A 17,501-nucleotide genomic window follows, 5' to 3' on the forward strand; every position below is an offset into this window, starting at 1 on the left:
ACGTAAGATAGAAGTCTCACCTCGTTCTCATCCTGTTCACTCAGCGTCACCTCACTGTTAGAACGTTGCCTCAGAGGGGGGAAGACGCGAAGGTTTAAAGGTGACCCTCGCTCAGTGGCATACGCGCCGCCTCGGAACTCCACATCTTTGGACCACCGCCGTGGCAATCGGGCCACTCCGCCTCGTACCAACCCGACGTCCGACGACAGCGCCGATGACGACGCCGACGTGGAGCAGTCGTCGCCGTTGTGGTGGCTGCTCATTTGGCCGTTCTCAAGCAGAGACTCTCTGGACTGGGCCCGACGCGGGGGCCACTCGGCGATCCGAGCGCGGACCCCCATTTTGGGCACTGAGACGCGCGGCTGCATGGTCGCGTCCGTGTGGATCGGGTGGCCATTGGGGGTGTGACGGTACGGCGCATGCTGAGGCAGCCCGCCTTCGCCTCCCCCGTCCAGGAGGTCTGAAGAGGTGCAGGTCACCCCCCTGTCTCTGTAGCTGTTCATGGTGCCCCAAGCGAGCTCAGGGCAAGATGGAGGCCAGGTGGGTAGGGGACTGGCATCCTCCAGCATCCAAAAACATCACTCTTGCTCCACGATGCTCACTTCACTGATCCATGATGGACCAGCCCTCTTCCTCCTCCTCCTTAAATTGTTTCAAGTCCAATAAAGATCTGAGGAAAGAAAAACAAGCATTCACAAGTTGGAACTCACTCTGAGCACAACACAGCATAGCTTTTGTGACCTAAATTCTACTCAGGGGGACAACTAAGCACCAATTCTAAAAAAGTAACATAAAACAATGAGAGATGGCGAGCCAAAGACAGACCGGCTAATAAGGTGCAGCGATATGACGGAGGATTTCTTCCGTCGAGACTAATCTCCTGGAAGCTGACAAGGGATGTTATTATCACTCACACTGTGCACTCAAGTACACGTGCACGCACACACAAACACTCACATACCCTACGGGCACGCTCTCCCACAGCTCCACAGCGGAGTGAAACCGCTGCAACGCTCGGCTGATATCAGAGCCACATAACCAAACAAAGTAGCACGGCACGTAGTCGTGACTAAGCATTTGTATGTGAAAATCTGGAGGTGTTAAGACTGAGGCGAGCGAAGGTGCGTGTCCTGTTGTTTATTGGTTTAGTGGCAGGATACTTCCAGACTTGCGTGTCCTCAGCAGAGTTCACATCTCTGCGAGCAACCTCAATTCTACTGATATGACGTGTCCATTGATGCAAAGTCTTAAAATCCTTGAGGCAAACCTTTTCAATACAACTGGGGGAAAGAATCAAGGGTCTACTTAACAGTTTTGTTCGGGTCAATCAACAGCAAACTGAAGTTCCATCAAATCCGCTACCTTGGTTATCCACTGACGTTGACGAGTTTCGTAAAAAATAGCTTTTGAGTGTTAGGAAACGCATAAAAGAAATTTGATGTACTGTTTGATGAACAATGCACTTTGTGAGTCGCCAGCGAGGTCACTTCTTGTCCCTCCCATGACATCTTTACTCATAAACACACTGAACAAAAGTCATTCACAGATGAAAGATTTTGCCTATGGTAAGGCAAGAGGCTCCCGCTCTGATCACGCTTTCTGCTCATCCAGAGAGCAGTCCTGTGATCCAGTATCAGGCTCAATCCCAGATTATCCTGACGCAGCTGCAGGCACCTCAGAATGGCTTCATTATGTGCCTCGGGGAGAGAGAGCGAGAGGGCAATGGGGCTGAGCGTGTTCTGATCTTTACCAATGACCTCTGTCACGGGAGTATGAAGCAGAGAGCTCATGAGAAGAGTGCACCTGACTGTCTGCCTGTCAATTATTTTCACATGCTCAGTCACACTACAAACAATGTGGTCTAAAAACAAGGGTGACCATCTTCGCTGTCCAATGTTTATTTTGAACACATACTACAAAACAGGTAACTCTTTTAATCAACATCACATACAGAAACAGGGAAGCAAAGACAGCCCCGCAACATAGGCGAACCTTAGCTCCTCCCCAACATACAAAGCTTATAGTGATGTTAGGAGACGTGCCGAGGCTTTGAAGCGTTTATTGAGTAATGGAGGGGGTGTTTCCACGAAGCGCCTATCAAGGCTTGTTTCATTTATGGAAGGAGACTAAAATGCTGACGTTCGAAGCCTAGCTGCCCGGCTGTATCATGTGACTGCTTTCAGAAGTGGTTGACATTTTGCTGCAAGGTTTAGAAAAAATGTAAAACCCTGGAGATCCGTTCAATTTTTGATAGGGTGGATTGTATTTTGATAGTTTGGGCTAGGTAATGACCAAATCTGGTGATGATGTACGGATTCTGAGGTGGGCCACCTCCTGGTGGCTTTGCTATGGAGAATTCTGAATGTACCAAGCGGACCTGTTTTTGAGGAGGCCCCACTTCTACAAAAGGCATCTTCCTGCAGTGCTTTGTCTTATTAAATGGACTCTCACGCTGTCCATGTTCAGACACATAATCATTTGAAAACATTAAATGTACACATGAAACTTTATAGTATTGGCTGTGAAAATGTCAAAGATTGACATTATCAGCGTTAAAAAAGCCCAATAATAGTAATTTGTGGCGTGTTTGTATGAAATGTTTATGGAATACAAAAAATACGCCATTGGAGTCGAGTGATATGCTCTGCGTCTGCTCACAGTAAAATATTAAAACCAATCAACCAAGGCAAAAGAGAAATCAGATTTGACCAAACTTGAGCACATGGCAAGATAAAGCACATTCATTTGATTTAATTACTGGAATATAGTAATTAGTGAAGTGTCTCTCTTTTTCCTGCTGTGCCCCAAAAGCCTTGACATGCTTCAGGCTCTATGCACCGCAAGCACATGTGCAGCATGGCTGGTAATTACGCTGGTCAATGGTAGTAACTAGTGATGGGAAAATGAAGCTTCATGAAGCACTTGTAATATTTTTTGACTCCTCTAGATGCCACTCTTGGTTGAAAGATGCAGTGGAAATGTAATCAATTTCCTTTGCACTAGCCTTTATATTTAAACCAAGAGCACCATCTAGGGGAGTCAAAAAATATCACAAGTGCTTCATGAAGCGTCATTTTCCCATCACTAGTAGTAACGGCAGGAAGGAGTTAACTGACTGAGAGGGTGCAGGCGGCATCTCACAAACTGATAAACAGTATATTTCAGTATTAAATTACGTACTTATGAAAAAAAAAAAAGAAGAAACATAGAGGCTTAAATGACAATGACAAGATCCAGCAATTGGTTTCAAGAACAGATGGCGGCGCAGGTGATTTGACAGGAGAAGATTGTATGACAAATGACAATACGGTGTTGGCAGGCAGCCTGGCCACTGCGCATCAAACATTCATGCCAACTTAGCTTCTGGTAAAGTGGACTGGAAGAGATGCGTTTTGAACTCTTGTGTCTCGCCAGATAATGGCTGCGGTTATCGAAAATTATCGAAAAAAAAAGGAATGACCTCTGCAATGCTTTAAGGCAGATATTTAGCTTTTACTTTTATTTGTATTTCAATTATTTGATTAATTGTTGCAACCCTGGGGGAACAAGGCATGCGACTCTTGTATCTACTTCTTGGGATAAATGATAAATGTATTAACGGTGTGCACAAAGCACTTCAAGACGTGTAGGTGACGTCAACAACAAAAACATAAACTATGAGGAAGTGTTCGTCCAGACAATGCGGCTGCTCACACGCAAGACATTTGGAGTCTGAGCAAAGCTGCCTGATGCAGACTGCCTTGCACACAAAACATCATATAATAGACTTTGAATAGGAATACAAATATTGAGTAATAAAAAAGTTAAATGAGGGAAAAAAATAAGCAAAAATGCATATTTTTTTTTTTTGCACACAATATACCTACTCCAGCTTATTTGACTATTATCCAAATGTTCTACTTTGTTTAGAACATGAAGGGGGAGGAGATCCACAAAACAAATAGGGCATACAATAGAAAGAGCGGGGCAGTGGCAATCACCAGACATTTTATCCTGAGGGGGAGGCCCATCAGTGTCTGACAAATACACTTCCAATCAATACCGATCAATTGGGGCTCACTTAACCTAGCGCAGCGTGCTTAATAACAGTGTCTTGAGCTTTGGGAGAGAGGGCTAAAGGGGTCAGTGATTGTGTGAGCGTCCCTGTCGCAAAGCAGCTGTCTATAGGCAAGTAAGTAAATGGAAACTCAGCATGATAAACACAACGGTCCAACTGCGGACACGCCCCTAATCAATGCATTAACAGATTAGAAAATGAACTGGACTCAAGTTGAGCAAAGATCTTGAAAAAATTTACCAAAACGACACCGCTTTTATCAGCTTGTGCATATAAATAACTTGATGCGTAAACACCCCTAATTATATTCCAAGTGTGTGCAATCCCCCTCACCAAGGACACACTAAACTAGAGAGCCCAACAGCATACTAATGAAACGATGACCTAAAACTTAAGCATGAATCATCGCGTTCCGGAAGGCGCTGTTTGTTCATCGGTATGAGAATGTGGCTGCTACTGCTGAGGTGTGTCTAAATAAAACCTGCAGCACCTCTTTTTTATTTCAGTATATGTCAAGAGACATTTGTTTAAAAAGGGTCAAATAACTACCATACAGTTAGAGCCAAGTAATCTCCATTACATGCACATTTGAGAGGATTAATTGGATAAAGAGTGCGAGAGAGAGAGGGTGCCGGCATCTTCACACTACTGGCATACTGGTTATGAATTAGATTAGATTAGGCTAACAGCTCTTAGGAGTATTCCTCTACAGTGTGTGTGTGTGAAGATAAAAGCATATTGATTTTCTGCCGTGGGGAAAAAAGCAGTGACGGTTCGATATAAAGCAGCGGAGTTTGCTTGTTATGCTGTAGTAGCATGTGTACAGGGGGAGGGAACCCCCAGCGGAGAAGGGAGGGCAGCCCCATTCACAACCACACAACACTTTCATCCCTCTCAGATGCCTTTTCCTGGTCCCTCCGCCGCAGCCATTGTCATGGCAGCCCTGCTCTTTAAATGGAAAACAAGGCCGAGGACGAAGGCTCGCTCGCTCGCTTCCTCCGAGTCGTGTAAGTGAATGGCACGTGGCTCAGCTCCCCCGCGGGGATGAGCTTCATTAAAATGAAATTAGTGTCATTTGAGGGGAAAAGCCTCTGCAAACCTAACCTGCGCATAAGCAGACGTCACGAATTTGAAAGAGGAAAGAGTCAAGCAAATCCCAGCTCGTGTGATTATAGCGGAACATCCAAATTCATACGTCGGTGAAACCAGTGAAAGGCGGAAGGTGTAACTGTACATAGATGGAACATATTGCAAGTTGGAACTGGTCTAGATGGCTCAGGCCAATATGAACTATATAATTACACTGGGGACTCCGTTTACGAGTTCCATTTCTGGTAGCAATGTAATATGAATTTGTTTGTTTCGTCGGAACGTGTCGTCACGCCAAGGCAGAAAGTTGGCCTACAGAACCCGCCTTGAAAACTTTTGTAAATTGGGAGTTATATACAGTAAATAAAATTGATTTGACAGTGGGCCGTAAATATAAAACAATCAAACTGAAAACTTGACATATGGCGGTAATTAGTGTGCCTTCTTGTGGGCCCCCAACCCCACCTAGGGCTGGGCGATATGGCCAAAAATCTAAAATCTAAAAAAGAATTCGGTCATTCGGGACGATTACCATTTCAATCAATTTTAATCTAATAAACCCAACAAATACTTACATAAAGGTTTCATTTATTCAAAAATAATTCCTGTGCAAAATGTTCAGACAACAATAATGTATGCTGATGTTAAATCAGTTAACATAAACGTATTAATAGTTTGTGCTTAATTGCAACAATTAAGTCGTTAGCAGCTCTTGTAAACCCCCCATCCAGCAAAATTACAACTCTGAAAAACATTTGGATTTAACAGAACATAAGAACAACAGTTTTTAATAATCCAGAAGAGAAAACTCGATTTCACGATTTAGCAAATCTGCAAAAAAAAAAAAAAATAAGATAACATTTTCTAAATGGCGATTAATCGAATTAATTTGATTTATTGACTAGCCCTATCCCCCACCCAAAAAAGCGTTATGGAACAAATGGAAACTAAATAAACACACAGTAGGCACGGATATGTGATAATTAGTAGAATAATAGATTACAAAATATTCAATTTACATATTTAAAATGTTCCAGTTATGAAATTAACGCTCCAGCGGTTGTGAATGTGCTGTGGGCATGATGAGGAAAACACATTGATGAAATCATCCACAATCCAACCTGCTCCTTTCACCAAAACCACTCAGTGAGGCTGCTTGTCGCTGTACGATCATTATGCCGTTAGTGGTCGCCATAGAAACGGGTAGGTGCGAGGGGCTGTGCGGTGTAGGCGGCGTGAACCGCAGGCAAGCGGGGCACGCAACCTGAGAGTGATAAATAATAAGACGCACTACTGTGATGCACATTAAGGTGGCCATCTCGCAATGCAGCAGACTGCGGCAAAGCTCCCACACACAGCAAAACGCGGTTTGAACTTGGGTCGTAATCACGCCAGTCGACACTCCTCGCCGCCACGTGCCGCCGAGGCAGCAAGGCGTGTCCAAATGAGCTAAAAGAAGTGGAAAAGCTCAAGGGCCGCGCACTCATCGGCGGGATGCAAGCGTCTGCTACTTGTTTTTGCTCAAATAACATAATCCAATTTTGCAAATTCCTGGCATTTCTATAGATTGTCTCGCATTTTACGGTGAATTAGGCAGCCATATGCCACCCTTCCGCAGACAGCTGAATGTGCCGGCTTTGCGATTTACATCTGCAAAACGTGGACCTGATGACAGAGTAAGTACGGGGGATTAGCATTGAGGAACCTGGCTATGTCTGGAGGTCACCCTTTGCCCCTCCCCAATAATTATCCAATCAGTGTCTAAGCAGGCTGTCACATCCAACCCACAGACTGTATGTCTCTGTAAATAATTTGAAGGTTTTAAAGTGTGCTAGGTCACCGTATTTCCTCATATATTAACCAGGGGTGTTTATTTACTCAACTGCAGAGAGTATCACAGTTGCAAATAATATATTTGCTGAGTTCTTCGGTGTAAAAGCAAAATCTTGTTGTTAGGGCTCAAAAGTCTAAGGTGGCCTTAGACTTTTTCATTAGTACTATACATTGCTTTCAAACACTGCTGTTTTCTAAATACTACACGTAAAAGGTAGTGAGTCATCAGAAAGATATGTCTGGGCCATCAAAGCAAGTCGCTTGGCGTCAGGTGGCTGACAGAACAGACCGTGATTACCATCTAGATTTTGTCAGGGAGCTAGCTGCATGCTGCGGCTGCATTCAAAACTGCATTCTGTCTTGAAAGACTGACAAGTGTCAGGCACATTCCTGAGCACTGACAAAAGATCAACTTCCTCTTTCTGTTGAATTGATATGTTTAAAGAAAAAAAACACACACACATTTTTATTCTATTATGTCAGCATTTCAGATTATTTAGAGCTAACCAGTGGATCTAAAAACTGATGTCGTAGATCTTGTACTGAATATAAATACCTAGAACAGATTTTTTTTATTTTTTACAATTACAGTATAGCTAGTAATTATGAATAAACACACAAAACTATTATACATTTTGACTGTAGTTGTGATCTATTGTGGCCATTGCAGCTCTTGTATGAACGTGCATGTTTATTTTGTTACTGTTTGTTACATAAAGTGATTGATAGTGCACTAGTGGCTGCGTCTATATTTGACTATTGACATTACAATATGTTCAAACTAGCAGTGGTGGGCTATATTAAAATTAGCTAACATCGATACCTTGTGTTTGTAATTGCAGACCTGATATTGTGGTACACTAGTTCGGCTTTGGTGGAATATTGTTAATTTGTTAGCATTAGCATGATGTGCTAGCATGATGTGTGAGGCGATTAATATTGTAGCTAAACCATTAACAAATGTCCCAAACACATCCATGTTAGGATCAATGAACCCTTAAATTTTCTATAGGTGCAAAGTTGAGTGTGGGTACTTATTTGTCTATTTGTGTCCTGCGATTGGGTGGCTAGAACTAGAACATGGCCCTGCCTCTCACCCATAGCCAGCTGGGATATGCTTCAGGCTCACCCACAAGCGCTATCGAAAATGGAATGGATGTAATTAGCTATGATTAAAAATCATTTTGGCCCACATCCATTAACAAAGCAGTTGCTGAAACAAGCATTTATTGTCAATGTGACACTATATTTCGCCAGACTGGAAAACTCTCCTAAAAATGAAAATAATATTGATTCATTACTAAGCAAGACTCCCCCGGCTCCCACCAATTAAACATCTTATTTTCTAGTGTTTATCGATAATGCAGCAACCCAGAGCTCACCAAATTACTAGCGAAGGAGCTTAGCGAACAGTTTAGCTTAGATAAGCACAAACAAAACAAAAGGCTCTAATCAAAGTAATAAAGATAGGGATCTGACTGCTGACAATGCAAACACGTATGCAAGGCAGACAATAAAGGAGCCACGCTATAAGCCCCCCCCCCCAGCTGTGCTTGTGGCCCCTGTGCCCCGCGTATGTGCGGTGGGACTAGAAGCGTTTCCGTGTAGCAGCAGTATTGACGGGTGCTGGGGGCGACATACACCATCACAGCTGTTGCAGCTCTCATGCAGACGTCTCAGGGGAAACTAGCCAGCTACTGCGCGCTGATTAACAGGGTAGGGGGGCAGAGTGGGGGTGGGTTTTACACTCCAACCATTGAGGAAAACTTAAAGTGCATGCTAACTAGAGTACCTCTGATGTGAAATTGTGCTGAGTAAGAAGATTTCAGCATAATATACTGGACAACATATCTTTACATGGGTTTCTTGGTGTACTACAAAGTTCCATTAATGATTCACGAAGACGGTTGTCAGGTTTTAAGTAAATATTTGTAGGAATGCCCCAATACCAGTATCATCTGTACTGATACTAATAAGAAGACTTTATTGACAGCTTTTCAGATTTTTTACATTTTACAGTTTTTTATTCTTAGACAATAGACAATGCAATCGGCCCTTCCCTATTAGAGTATATTGTGGGGGTTCTACTCTTCGCAGAGGGTCTTGGTCCCTAATCCCCACAAATAGTGCGCATTACACTTCATTGTATGTTGACTAGTAACATGGAATTTGCATGGCAAACGGTTAAAAGTAATTGTTGGCTAATACAGACATCTCACGAAAAGACAGGAAGGCATACCTCCTGTGTCTGAGACGTGCATTAATAATTGGGCATAATGTTATATTTGATCACCTGTCAAGATGATGAGCGTACTGAGGGAAGTTCGTGACAGCTTTTCAACTACTTCAAATGCACTTGTCATTTTCAGTCTGTCAAATTTTGAGGATCAACAAGTCCTACAGCGGGAGGAGTTGGTGAAAGTGGTTCGTTCCGTATTAACGCTTGACAGCAAATGCAAATGCTCCGAGATAAACTGCCAATGCATTCGCCATTCAAAAAGCCGCATGCTGTGATCTGCTATATTTGTGTAATCAGAGTGCAATCTTTGCACGACAAGCATAATTCCCTCACAAATCAACATACTGGCAGGAATTAGAGCAGCAGCGTTGATTTCACAGGCTCCAGCTAACAAACAATGTAGACATGACACAAAGGCGCTGGGCATGAGAATGCAAATGGCTATCTGGAAAGACCAAAAGTTTTGAAAATCTCTGTTGGAGACATCATAAAAATTTAGGCAACAAACAAGCCATGTAAAACGTATTTGCAGCTGTTTTGCACAATACACAAGGTAAACAGTAAATCTTCAATTCTGGTGAACGCTTTACAAGAGTTTTGATGTCATCATGCATATTGGACTGTGAAGCGACTCAAAACAATCTCTTGATACAGACCTGATCATCCTAGCATTAAATATCAATGATTTTGCAGGGGGTTTCCAATACAGTGCAACCTCATACATTTCACAAATGAAACAAATACTGTATGTGTCCTTGAAAAGTCACAAAAAAAATCAAAATTCAATGTTGCGCTAACAGCTAATTATGTTTGTTAGTGGAGCAATTAAACTTATTAAAATAAACAAACCAAATTGTGTTGTCACTTAATACTGCAAACTAATAAATGGTGCTTGTAGAAGTGGGATTGGAAAAGTTGCTTAATATAGCAACATTTAATAGACTTTCGTAAACTAGATCCACTCTGTTTACAGGCATGCTAGGACAACAACAACAAAAACAATCAGACAACAAACTAAAATTAATCAATAAAACCAGATTAATAAATAATAAGTATAACCGGGCCATACTTTTTATTAAAGATGGAACTGTTTTTCGCACCCAAGTATAATATTAACAGTCGCCAACTTATTTTTAAACAATATTGTTGGCTTGCTCAGTTAAAGGATTTATGATGGCAACAGTTGATGTTTCCAAATCGGAAAAAAGGATGCTTTTACAGCGGAAATGTCCGTGTGCGAGGTGCTGCAAGTTGTTTCAAGGTTCTTCCTGTAACCGAATAAGAGCAGTGACAGACTAATGAGGCTAACTGATGACGAGGCCTCAGGAAGCGGAGGCCGCCATTGGGGACGTGAAGAGAAGACGTTAACGTTAATCGAGGGAAGCTAGGAAAATCTCAGGAAGACAACGTAATTCTCTTGAGAGGCAATAGACTAACGACCAAATCCACTAAATGCCGCACTTAATTTCTGTACAGCTTAAGCACCTAGAGGTCAAGTAATGATTATCATGTGATGTTTGGATCCTACACAGACTTGCCAAGTTAGCAGGTAAATAGAAATACCACTGACGAACAAAACAGTGATATTAAATCAGTTTGACTGAGGCAATCATTTATTTTAATGGTCTGTTTGGAGGCTGTAATTTGTGGTGCTTTAAGGGGTTCTCCTGACAGATGTTCCCAATACTTTGTTGACCCTAAAGTGATAAATGGAATGCTTCGGCATAAGCCTGTGCGGTTCAAGTGTACCACAAATTACAGTCTTGAAAAAAATGACCAATAAAGAAAATTCATCGCACAGTATTATTTTTATCCAGGCAATCCAAATCAATTGAATATAGAGTACAATCCAATAGATTTACCAGATGTAAACTCTCATCTGAGCAAGCCTCCCTCCCACAGACTCCTGTTCAAGCAACGAACTACCATCTCGCTACTTCTAGGGATTGGATCAGGAGGAGGTCGAGCCAGGGCCAAGCCTTAATCAAAAATTCCTAAAGCACAATCCTTCATTCTGCCCCATCAGATTATTTAATCAGTACAGGCAAAGAAAGGAGCCAAAAATGGGAATTTAAGGCTAAGAACCCGCTCTAGCAACATCCAAGACACTCCAAACCACCAAATCAGTCACTTCTTTCCACAGCCTAGCTCGTGAGCATAAATGTTCATATAGTCATAAAAAAAAACCTTAAAAGATCTTGTAAATTCAATACAGAAATTTGTTTCTAATGCTTTATATTTCCCTTCAGATAGTCCCTTGGCATGGTTGCTTAAAAGTGCCTCGCCAGCTGTGAGTGCAATGCCATCATGCAAGAAAAAAACAGAAGAGTGACAAAGAGTAAAAAAAATTTTTTAAAGTCCATGAGTGATTAAGTGTATGGCTTTGCGCTGACATTGGCCTCTTTAGAGCACCTCTTTGTCATAGCATGGGAAAGCTCCGTGATAGCCAGGATGTAGTCCAGGCACTGGAAGCTTTCAACTAATATATTTTTGAGACTCAAACGTGCAGTTAGTTATGTGTAGACATAAGGAACATACTAGCTCAAGTAGCACGCATTTTTCCTTGACTAGTTGTGATATTTTATTTGCATTTGACAGTTCAGTGAGGCGTGGTTACAGCGCATTCATATATGAAGAGGATTCTGAATCAAAGAATTCATCCAACTAATCAACTCGAGGTTTTTTTACTAACATAATTATGATGCTATCATGAGCGAGGGAGAAAAAAAATGTGTCACGTGAGACCAGAGCAGTGCTGTGCGCCTTGGGTACCACCGCTAGTGACTTCACCATTAGTTGTTTTGAACTCAGCTGATTAATGAAAAGTGACACTGTTGCCCTCGTTTTATCCACCTACTATGAATGATGCATCAACAATTACATATTGTACGAGCGGCAGGGTCAAGGATAGTGTGTGCATGAATGTGTGTATGGTACTTATGAATCTGTAGTTAAACAAAGAAGGCCTTACACACAAATGACACAAATACAGCCAGTGTTTCGCCTCTCACTATTTGATTTTGTTCCCCACACACACACACACGCACGATTGGCACAATTGACACAAGAGGCAGTTGGGACCTTATTGTATTAAGACTTGGTGAGCGCTGAAAAGAATAAACCAACTCTTAGCCGATTGTTGGAGATCAGTTTACCTCCATCCCCCAGCATGAAGAGACCTCTCTGAACAGTGACACCGGAGATGATGAGGGTTTGTACTACTTGACCTAATAAAGTAAACCTCTCTTGAAAAATGAATAAAGATAATAGTCTACTGGGAATTGGGTGGGGCAAAAACAATGACATAAGGGGCCCACTGATGCCAACTACTGTATATGATAATAACCTTATGGGGGGGGGGGGGGGGGGCTTTGTACTGAGGTCTGTGGTTGGGCCAAGAAAGTGTGAGAAATGTCAAATTAATCTTACGCTTTAAACACTGAGATCTGCTTGAAGTCATGTATGTGATTGTGATATATGAAGTTTGTATAACTCAATATGCATTTAGAGGTTCCACTGTACATCAAACAAGCTGCAAGGTGCAGTGGGAGTCAGGACACGAAAGACAAAACCATGTATCAAGTTGGGCAGTGAGTTGAAAGGCGGTCCGCATCTTATGGATAAAATAAACTGATAAATATTTTAAAAATAATAATAATAATAAATAAATATATATATATATATATATATATATATATATATATATGGCACAAGTCCGCGACCCCAAACAAAGCTTTCTGTTGGCGGGCTCCTGGTAAAACAGGAAATACTGCTTCGTTGCAGCAACACACGCTTCACAGGAAGGTGTCGGGCGAGCAAACCAGGCGAGCTAGTTCCACTATGCTGCGAGTCATTGCAGACCTCATGAAATGACGAGTTCGATCTTTAGCTGTTTTGGTTCACCGACAGCATGTTGGTCACCATGCCTAAAAAGTCATGCAAACAGAAACTACAGGATGACTTTACTTTATCGGTCAGGTGACAGTTTAGTTTTGGATCAGCGATAATTAAAAAAATTAATAAAAAAAAGTTTTGAAGCCTGTGTTTATGACTACCATGATGTCTCTTAACGTAGACCCGCTGACATATCATCTACCTTGTGATGACAAATTGTGCCACTTCACATAGTCGCAAAGCTATCTTTAAAGCCTCTATGGACAATTTATTTGCCGATGCAAGCCATTGTCTTTTTAAAGGAGTTGTTTCTATAACATACAGGAAGATCATTTCAAATTTCCCTCCTCTTTGTGATGGCATCTTTCCAAGACAGACAGCCAGACAGCCAGGAAGTACAAACAAACACACACGGTGAATCCCAGATCTCCCCGCGTGTACAAGCTGTTAGCTGGGCGTGTGTCACAACAAACAATGTACTTTGAGCTGTGTGCATACACGCACAAACACGTTTACAGTATACACTGGACATGGCGGCAGCTTATTAGGCTTTGGCTGCAGCCACCCACTAACCACTTATAGCTGTGGTTTCTTGCTCCTTTTAAAAACACTTGCAAGGTGTCAAACAGACGGTTGGTGGACTTCACTCTGTTAGCACAGGGTGTATGTTTTTTTGTTATTGATCCATTTTAGTTTGTTCTCCTGCTAATAGAAGTGAAATAGTTCAAACAAGCTGCATATTGCTGGGTGTGTGGATCAGGTGGTAGTAACAAGGAGCAGGTGCAGGCACATTCAACTCCCAAGATAAGAAGCGTTCAACCTTTGAAGGTTGGGGGATTTTATTTGATTACAATGAACATACTGGCTGGAAAACAAATCACAAGGGGAGGCCTTGAGGACCAATTTCAACTTCTCAGACATATCAGTATGAGGTAGAAATAACTTGCAAGAAGAGATGATTTTTTTTTTTTTTTTTAAAGGTTGCTAGGAGAGTCAACAACTTGCCGACAAATGTGAAGTGAAGTGGAAGGTTTTGAAAGATCAGTCAAAATGCCCAAAAACTGCTGGAAATATGGCAAATTCTGCTTTGAAAACAGCTGACAATGAATGAGTTAAAACCTTCCATTTTAAATTGAAAATGCTTGCCGAGTTTCTTGGCAAAGGGTTTTGTCTGTTTTGATATCCTTCTGTGGATGTATGTCCATGTTATGGCAATACATGGTGTATTAAGTTTGGGTCCCTAGACAAACCAGACCTTCCTGTCTGAATATTTAACCAGTTTCTGACAACAGTTACAATAGGAAGTATTTGTAATGTATTCTCCCCTTTCCAACTGCCTTCCTTGGGTAAACAAGGAACCTGGCATGTGGTATGTATAAACCAACCGTATTATGCGCCATCATCTCAAAAAGTCAACACACTTATTCTGGCTTTACCAGCCAAGATTCTGCCTATGAAAAGGGTGTATTGTATTGGCGCAAACAATGTACGTAACAGACGTTTAGTGTAGACATGCTCGGTGGTCATACAACAGTAAAAACACAAAAGAAGCTAACATGACACCTTCATTGTGCTGTACAACCTATATGGAACATTCCTCTACTCTACAGATCAATAGTTGTTGTTCAGTCTCTCTGTGACCGACCCTGGTACTAAATAGCCCATGGACTGGACCTGGTCCGCATCATTGTACTGGACTACAAGCAACCATACTGCAGGCTAACATAGCGAAGTAGCCCATAACAGTGGTTCGAACAACTTCAATACGTGTGGAGGGTAAAAAGGGTCATTTGTTCAACATCCCCTCCAGGCACAGAATTAGCCTTTGTTAGTCATAAATATTAACATCCTATTTTCCTAACCGGTACAAGGGGGGAGGTACCCAGAGCAAATATTTAAGATGAGGGGAGATAATACAAGAGCTGAAGAGACAAATACATGTGAATCATTTAAAAAAGGAGATGAGAGAAATATGGGGAGATACAAAAGAACAAATCTGACATGGAGAGCAATAGTATAAGGACGAGACAGCTATGGAGACAAGAGTGGCTGACCCCGTTTCTGCCATGACTATGCTCTTTCATTGGGAGGGTGGGGGGCCAGTCCTGACATAAACCTATAATGACAGGGCCGCTGCTCAAGCAACCCCCACCCACCCACAACTGAATAGAGGCTTGACACACGGATGCACAATAGGTACAAATCACGACAGTACCACACACTGAGAGAGGCAAGGGTCTTTATCGCGCCCTCTGCCAACCCGCTTCCACTCAGCTTGCATGTTCTTGAGGGAAAATGATTGGTAGGGAATGGAAGCAGGTTCAGAGTCAGACAACCTGCAGCTAAACCGTTAGCAAGCCGAAAAAGATGCAATTTGCATTAGTATATGAGGCTAACTTTTGACAAATTGCTTGGTATGATCATGATAAACCCGGAGCAATAATTAAGTGGTCCTTTGTAGTACATGTAGTTTGCATTTAAATTGATAAGAGATATTATCAATTACAGAATCAACAAACTGCAGTTTCTGACAGTTTCTATAAAAGAAGCAGGTGCACTTCTTCAAATGTAAAAAAAAAAGAAAAAAAAGCGGGTGTGTTAATTTTTATTTTTTAAGAAAACCATTCAGAGGTACAAAAACACTTTTTTACACTACGTCATCGAGACGTAAAGAGGGATAATTTAATTATTTGTTTGAGGAAAATTTCACAAAGCTCGTCAGGAAAACATTCAACAAATTTATTTACGCATCAATAATAGGAGACTGTCGCAGTGAAAAGTTTACCTAACCTCTAAATCACGATTCGTGATACTGACATAAAAAGGCCACTGTGAATCCAGATTATTCTTAACATCCGTGGTTACAGTCAAAGTCTGACACATTAACCAGTTGTCGCAACAACTTGTGTAAACGCCCCAAAATCTCGCATAGAAATGAAATGATAAGCTTGTGCTTGTCTTTGTTTATCTCAGCAATGATAAACATGTGATAGCTACACGTCTATGGCAGAAAATCACAGTTATTTGCAACGTCAACATCTGCAAGTCCGAAGACATAGACATATTGGTAAAGAACATTTAAAGGCCCAGTGTGTGATAAGTGACCACTGGATGTCGCAATAGCATAACATACAGGCGAAAGCCATGCATTTAGAAGCACGCACACTATGGTGGCTCAGAGAGACCACGCTTTGAAAGCTTACCACCTCGGCGAGCAACGGCGACTTGGCAGCCGGTGTGATGCCCGGCCAGCGACGCCAAAAGAACGAGCAAGCCGGATTTAACCGGAGCAGCTAACAAGAACAACTAGCTGGAGTTAGTTGGAGCGGCTAACAAGAGCAGCTAGTGGGAGAAGCTAGTATTAAAAAAAATGCTAGTAAAAGCTTGTGAGAGCAAAGCAGCACTGACATCATTGATTAATAGACTCCAACTCGACTTTTCATCAAATCATAGTCTCTTCTTTTTTTTTCAACCCCTAGTACGGACCGCTATCGCTTGGCAGATCAAAGCTTAATGTAGAGTCCTTTAATTTAAGCAGATAATCACTTGTCTTACTTACAGATTTCCTCTTTAAAAACACCATGTGTTCTGGCTCTAAATCCCGACTGGGTGTAATGCAGTCAACACCAGCATTTCCCTTAACAACTTCCACCTTTGCTTTTCATTTCCACTTGTAGGCATGATGAAAAGATGGTGTGGTCTACAATTTTTTTAAGAGCAAACCCTCCATCCATGTGGGGGAGGGGGGGGGGGTGATACACCACATCAAGAATGCAAAGAACGTGGTTGCCTGAGCCTGTTTTATTAAGGGAGGGAGGGAGCTCAGAATAATTTGGGGAACAAAGGCGTGTGACGCTGGCAAAGGATGAACTTGCTGGAGTTGTGAGTGGACTGCAGTCAAAACCCTGGGGTCAAAAGCCCAGCAGAGCAGAATTTAAAAGGAGGGGGGCCAAATAAACATGCTACAGTGGTGCCGGGACACTCACTTCAAACAGCAGCAGGGCTTCTGTGATGTATTTATGACCAGGAAATTGCCTTCAAGTTTGCGCACATCTCTCAACTTATTGAAAGATGTGCAGATCCAAACTTTCATAAAAAATCGTCATGCTGATTTACATACACCGTGTGACAATTGAGCATTTCCGGAGAGTAAGACAGGCGGAGCAGCTGCAAGAAACAACCTATCAGATCACTCAGAGGAGGATTAAAGGCACTAATCTCACCGTTTTGGCAGGAGACCTTGAGATGGTGTGCTAAGTGGGTTAAAGCACACCCAAAGACCAATAATCGCCTCCCCCACGCCTCCCTCGGTCTGCCAACACCAGCCAAGAGGAACACTTTCAGGTCCCTACAAAAAAACTTGGACAACTTAGAAGGTTATATTGAATA

At 42.1% G+C, this 17,501-nt stretch overlaps 1 protein-coding gene across 1 annotated transcript in view; it reads right to left on the bottom strand.

Moving 5' to 3' along the window:
• Positions 1-17,501, bottom strand: part of sipa1l3 (signal-induced proliferation-associated 1 like 3) — a 55,096-nt gene that overhangs the window by 26,435 nt on the left and 11,160 nt on the right. Inside the window, exon 2 of the mRNA XM_086081453.1 lies at positions 21-670. Coding sequence (XP_085937579.1) covers positions 21-569 — 549 coding nt within the window. The 5' untranslated portion in view covers positions 570-670. The remainder of the gene's footprint in view (positions 1-20; positions 671-17,501) is intronic.

Source organism: Leptonotus elevatus, chromosome 7 (genome assembly GCF_054856555.1).
Source record: "Leptonotus elevatus isolate MCC_2025b chromosome 7, RoL_Lele_1.0, whole genome shotgun sequence".
NCBI lineage: Eukaryota > Metazoa > Chordata > Actinopteri > Syngnathiformes > Syngnathidae > Leptonotus > Leptonotus elevatus.